The 2,760-nt window shown below is 25.8% G+C and overlaps 1 protein-coding gene across 1 annotated transcript; it reads left to right on the forward strand.

Annotated features, from left to right (window-relative positions):
• The first annotated feature begins 805 nt into the window (after positions 1-805).
• On the forward strand, positions 806-2,403 carry LOC111626956 (tankyrase-2-like). The gene is made up of 3 exons (XM_023370497.1): positions 806-1,018; positions 1,114-1,235; positions 1,696-2,403. The coding sequence occupies exons 1-3, from the start codon at positions 853-855 to the stop codon at positions 1,813-1,815; spliced, it is 408 nt and encodes a 135-aa protein (XP_023226265.1). The 5' UTR covers positions 806-852; the 3' UTR covers positions 1,816-2,403.
• Positions 2,404-2,760: the final 357 nt, after the last annotated feature.

The following is a 2,760-nucleotide window of genomic DNA, read 5'->3' on the forward strand; positions in this document are numbered from 1 at the left end:
ACCATCCTTTGTCCTATTTGGAGACAAGTAAATTCGACTTACGTCGTTTTTCGACTTAAGTCGTTCTCCTGGAACCAATTACCGACGTAAGGCGAGGTATACCCGTATATATATTTTTATTTTGAAATAATAAAATAATAATTCCCTTAAAAGTTTATAATTCACAAATAAATGTTATTGATGTATTGTTCTAAAATAATAATTGTTACTTTCTAAAATCAGATATAATAAAATGTGTGCATGTCTATAAATAACAACAACACAAAGCCCGAGAATTATAGAATAAACCACCAAACGATCGCCTTAATATCGGGCTATAATATGGCTAATTAAATTATTAGTATAAAGTAATTTGACAATAGAGGTAGGCGTTAGGTGCCATCTCTTAAGTAAATTAATAATTATAAATAAATAAATAAATTATTAAATAAATTTAGAACCTTCTGGAATAAAAGAAGGTTCTAAATTTTATACCATACCATAGTTATTTATGCAGACATGCATAAATAACTATGGTATGGTTACATTTCATAGAAGTAAGAAACCAAAAGTGATTCATAGTTTTCAAAATGAGACAAGTTAAAAAAGCAATAGAATTATGCTGAAAAATTGATCAAATAAGCACAAATTTAAGTATTGTTTGATTTTGAATAATGCTAGAATATTGTGATTTCACTGTACATTTCTTTCTTCTTGTTTCTTTTTGAAGATGAATATTTATAATTGAATTTATTAATTACTTTACTATTAAATATTTTGAAATACATAAGTTATTTACACAGATTTTTCTCAATTATATATTTATATAATTGATATACTGTTTGTTTTTAGCATGGAGCAAATGTGAATGCAATGGATCTTTGGCAATTTACACCATTACATGAAGCAGCTTCAAAATCTAGAGTAGAAGTATGTTCATTATTGCTTAGTCATGGTGCTGATCCTACTCTATTGAATTGTCATTCCAAAAGTGCAATTGATGTTGCACCTACAAGAGAATTGCAGGATAGATTATCATGTAAGCTTTATATATTGAAATTAATAATTTGGATATTTTTAAAGGTCATTATTTAATGATAAAAATCTTTTTTACAATAAAAACAATTATTACAGATGAATTTAAAGGTCATTGTCTATTAGAAGCATCACGTCAAGCTGATCCAGCCAGAGTAAAAAAATACCTCACTGTAGAAACAGTTAATTTCAAACATCCTTTCACTGGTGATACTGCTTTAGTAAGTTATTTATTCTTAATCAACATAGAAGTATTTATGATTTATTGAAAAATTATACAAAGTATAATAATAAATCTGAAAATCTGCACTTTTAGAAGTATAGAAAAAATAAATTTTTATCTTAAATTCATTAACTTAAATTTTTACTTATTCTGAATATTTTTGAATAATTCTTGTAGATTTTATTTTATTGTATTATGTTGTTATGAATTTGTTTCTATGTTTAGCAGATTTATAGCAGAGAGCATGTATTTTTTAATACTAATGTAATAATATTCATAATTTTAATTTCTTATTTTTAAAATAAAGTATGCTTGACTGAAATATCATATTGTAATTAATAATTTTTGTTAATGTTTCATTTTTCTATAAAATTAATATTTCTATAGTTATAACATGATATATTATTTTGTTTTAATATTTTTAGTAAAATATTTTTATTCATTTAATATTTATATAGCATTGTGGAATAAGTTCACCTTATCCAAAAAGAAAACAAGTAACTGAAGCATTAATTAGGAAAGGAGCTAATCTGAATGAAAAGAATAAAGAGTATGTATTTATTATGTTTATTTTTTAATTAAAATGTACTGAACAATTATTAATTGACAGATGATAATCATACTATGTGATCATATATTCTTTCCACACCACAAAAAAACTCATTTTGAAACTCATTTCATATTAAAAACTTAAGTTTTTATTATAAAAGTCACAAAGAATGTCCAACATTGCCAGGGAACTTAGGGAGAGGGTTGATTTGCTCTTGTTATAAGGTAGTGTATGTTTCCCTTAGGGCAACAGAGAGTAACTACACAAAATTTGGTCCAAGTCAGTCAAAGGCTTTGGAAGTTTGTGGGGATGAAATCATGGAAGGGGTGAGAGTCCAAGTTTTAAAGTAGCATATATTTTTTGGAGGATTATAGAATGTAATGACAGAATCAGAGAGGAGTGAGGGGTCTGAGCTTTATGATAGTTCATGTTTCCCATAGGGTACCTAAAACTGAATAGATAAGTTTAAGAAAGCTCACCAGGTGGAGGAAGAAATTGATCTTGAACAGAGCAGATAAAGGATAATATGATTATGATGATGATGTGAGACAAATGCTGCAGTAAAAACATCTTTCTCATACATTTTCCTTTTTTAATATGAAAATACTAAATATTCTGTGGTCATCTGGAAGGAATAAACTTTCTAATGGCATAATCAGTTTAAAATAAATCAGTTTAGTAGATTTCAAGATTACCTCCAGCAAACAAACAAACAAAACATTCTCACTTTATATATTAATATAGATTAAAGTAAATTATTTTAAACAGTTTTATTAGTTGATATATTCAAAATCAATTTTTTGAGCTATAAAAATTATATTTTGGTATTATTCTGTATATTATTATTATTAATAAGAAAACATAAATATTTATAAAAGTAATCTGTATAATANATGGAAAACTAGTAGTTTTCCGTGTACTAATGAATAGTACAATACGGTAAAAAATAGATTATCTGACTCCATCGATTCTT

The sequence above is a fragment of the Centruroides sculpturatus genome, unplaced genomic scaffold (genome assembly GCF_000671375.1).
Source record: "Centruroides sculpturatus isolate CEXI.00-Female unplaced genomic scaffold, Cexi_2.0 scaffold531, whole genome shotgun sequence".
Classification (NCBI taxonomy): Eukaryota; Metazoa; Arthropoda; class Arachnida; order Scorpiones; family Buthidae; genus Centruroides; species Centruroides sculpturatus.